This window comes from Littorina saxatilis, linkage group LG1 (assembly GCF_037325665.1).
Source record: "Littorina saxatilis isolate snail1 linkage group LG1, US_GU_Lsax_2.0, whole genome shotgun sequence".
Lineage (NCBI taxonomy): Eukaryota > Metazoa > Mollusca > Gastropoda > Littorinimorpha > Littorinidae > Littorina > Littorina saxatilis.
The window spans coordinates 50,499,552-50,502,885 of NC_090245.1; the positions used below are offsets into that span (position 1 = coordinate 50,499,552).

The following is a 3,334-nucleotide window of genomic DNA, read 5'->3' on the forward strand; positions in this document are numbered from 1 at the left end:
TTGGTTTAAACAAGACTTTATTCAATTTTTACCGTGAAATAAACAACATGTGGCATTTAGGATTTCTCACTCAAGTATAGTGCTTTTTTTAAGCAATCCTTGTGAAGACATAACAGTGGCGAGAACGATGGCGGACTAAATTGGAATGCTCCTTTCAGAATACTGCCACAGATAAATTTGTCATTATATGTTGGTCATTTCAGTGCATCTGTTTTGTTTAAACCTTGTTTTATTTCTGTTTACATATACATGACATTTACATTTATAAGCATGAAAACAACAACACGCCTACGGCTTATAGTGGTGATTTCAATACAAGTTACAATTAGAAATAAATAAGCGAACTGCAGAGAGGCAGGTTATTACATAATGTGCCACAAAAGTCAATACGGTGAGCAAAAACATTATCCAAATTTGAAGAAAAAATATAGAAATAAACTAACCAGAAGTATCTCGAACAAATGGGGCAGAGTTTTTTTTTAAGATCTGAAAACCCGTAAGGGAAGTAAGCGCTCTGAACTTACATACAACACTGTGTGCAATAGAGTAAGTGGGAGTTACGCAGAACCAGCCTCCTGGCACCTGAGAGAATAACAAGCATTAAAATGAACACGCGACTTTCATCCTCAAAAAAAGGATGATCGCCGCAAGCTCATAATTATGTTCCTCATTCTCCAAGGCACTCTAACACTTACGCACAAAGTCATACACAAAACCCTGGAATAAAGTATGTGTTCTTGTGTACGACTCTGTACAAAAGTGGTCGTTATTGAAAACCCACATGCAGATCCCCGAAACTCTCGCAATAGCCTACAACATGCTACCTATACAAAAACAAACAAAAAGCCGTTTCTACTAGCTTCCAGCCAGATTTGAGCGATTATAGCTTGAATGTCGGTGAAACAAATCGCAGGAGTTGCTATTCTACGATTTTGTTAAGTTTGAAATGTTGACACAGTTACTTCCCATGTCTCGATAGGCAAAGGGTTATTGCATACAATGGCCCGCTGTAGCAGCCCTGCGTCCTAGGCATTTGTTGAAGCGATTTGCTCGGCATCTTGCCGCATGGCCACGGCACGCAGCGCTGATGCACTCTGTGTCGCCTTCCACATTTCGAAGGAAAAGTAGAAATGGATTCCCATCATGATCACGGCCAGGAAAGCGAAGATCTGGGAGAAAATACATGCACTAATGTCAAGCACTTCAAATACTTCAAAGGAATTTTAAATATTTAAAGGCACAGTCCTCCCCGTGAAACCCCTATTTTTCTGATGACTTGTTCAGACCTGCCTTGGCTTTGGGATGGTGATCGAGCTGAATCGTTTAGGCCAACAAAAAAAAATTGTCTGTTTCTGGTAACATGGCTAAAAAAAATAGGGTCGGTAGGTCGGGATTTTTTTTTTTTTTTTTTTTTTTTTAATCCCCAAATTTAGACCAATAAAACTAACTTTAAAAATCGCGCAAAGAGACTGGATTCACTATACATAGAGACAAGACACTCAACACATTTACAAATCGTCAGCGGACTTTCGTTTTCACACGTTTTTGTTGTTCATTTTCTCACCCTGTCCTTTACCACCAAAAAAAAATAAAAATTTTTTTGAGTTTGGAAAAAAAAGTTTAGGGTCGGCGCCGAAATTTAGGGTCGGTCGGGTGACCAGAAACAGACAAATTTTTTTTTGTTGGCCTTACACGGAGAGGACAGTGCCTTTAAAGATTTCTTCAATTCCATTCCGTGTAAACCATCATGCACTCCACCACAGACCACAGATCTGTTCAAGAATGAGCATGAGGTCAGAATGAGCATGAGGTCAGAATGAGCATGAGGTCAGAATGAGCATGAGGTCAGAATGAGCATTCTTCCACTTGCACACTTACCAAGGAACAAGAGCGTGGACAGAATGCGGTCAGACTGTTAGGTTTTGGTCTGTACCCACGTGAAAGGGTGCTCTTATCCCAAGCCTGGTCAGGTGGTGTGCAAGGTGGCAAAGTCTGGATGGGAAGTATCTTTAAAATATTTGTTCATACTTTTATATTAACACCTGTTTTACGCCGCCTTTATGGAATAAAGCGGCGTATAGATTTCACTGTTTGTTTGTTGTTTGTTTGTTTGTTTGTGTGTTTCTCTGTTTGTTTGTTTGTTTGTCTACGAATTAGACTTGTATCTCTGGTTTAACTGGGCTTTTCTCGAGAAATGTGCTGACATTTTAGTGTTATGATCTATTTTGGCTTATTGCGCTACATGGAATCCGAGTTAGTTTCATACAAAATGTATACTATGAGAAAGGCCGGTGTATCAGGACTCCAAAATAAAATGTATGTTAACATTTTTACCGGATGCTCATGTAAATTTCTTGTTACTGGTGATATCCCCACCGGAGGACGATATTTTGAAATTGGTCATACATATGAACTGACAGGCTCGGAAGTATAGTTGGTGGTAATGCTGACAACATTACGGAAAAAGCACCGTGAACTTTCTTTTAAAACCATATTATTGCACAATTGCTGGTTCTGACGATTACAGTGGTCGAGCAGAAAGGCATTCTGATGTAATCGCTTTCAGAAAATTTGACGAAATAGTGGAATTTTCTTCTGCTTTGACCTTTTTATTTCAGTTGAGATTGTTATCTTACATACAGCTACACTTACTGAACTTGACACACTCTTCTTCTTCTTCAGCGTTTCAGAATTTTCTGGTTACGTGTCTCTGAACACACACACACTCAACCCGCTGGCAATCGACTCAATATTTCCTGGATTTGTCAGGGCGCAACACTAAGTACGTCACCCGTGGTCATATTTTGTCTCCTCCCTTTTGTTTTATATAATAATAATAATAATAATAATAATAATAATAATAATAATAATAATAATAATATAATAAAATTAATGAGCATTTATATAGCGCAACATCATAACTTTACAATCATGCTCTTTGCGCTTGACACATTTAAAATTAAAACACAGTTATACAAACATTTACATCTACATTCATAGTCAGCAACGCTTAATTAAAAGCATACACCATCAAACATACATTACAAAAGATTCTTCCACTAACTAAGTAATAAAAACATGAATAAAATAGGAGTAGTGAAAAACAAGGAAATACCAGCTGAATACCCTTAATCAAACAGAACATGTTATCAACAATGCTGAAAACAGTCCTAGATGTTTATATACATTATCACTAAAACAACAAATACACTACATGTAGCCTACTGATGGACTGAGAAAACAAAATCAGGGGTTGTATTTCTTGAAGAGGTGCGTTTTAAGTGCTCGTTTGAATGCTTGGGGTGACTGAGAGTGGCGGATGTGAAAGGGGAGA

General features: G+C 38.0%; 1 protein-coding gene across 1 annotated transcript in view; it reads right to left on the reverse strand.

Moving 5' to 3' along the window:
• LOC138973013 (uncharacterized) overlaps positions 1 to 3,334 on the reverse strand; it is a 60,980-nt gene continuing 57,646 nt past the window's right edge. The window contains exon 6 of the mRNA XM_070345664.1: positions 1 to 1,169. Coding sequence (XP_070201765.1) covers positions 1,026 to 1,169 — 144 coding nt within the window. The 3' untranslated portion in view covers positions 1 to 1,025. The remainder of the gene's footprint in view (positions 1,170 to 3,334) is intronic.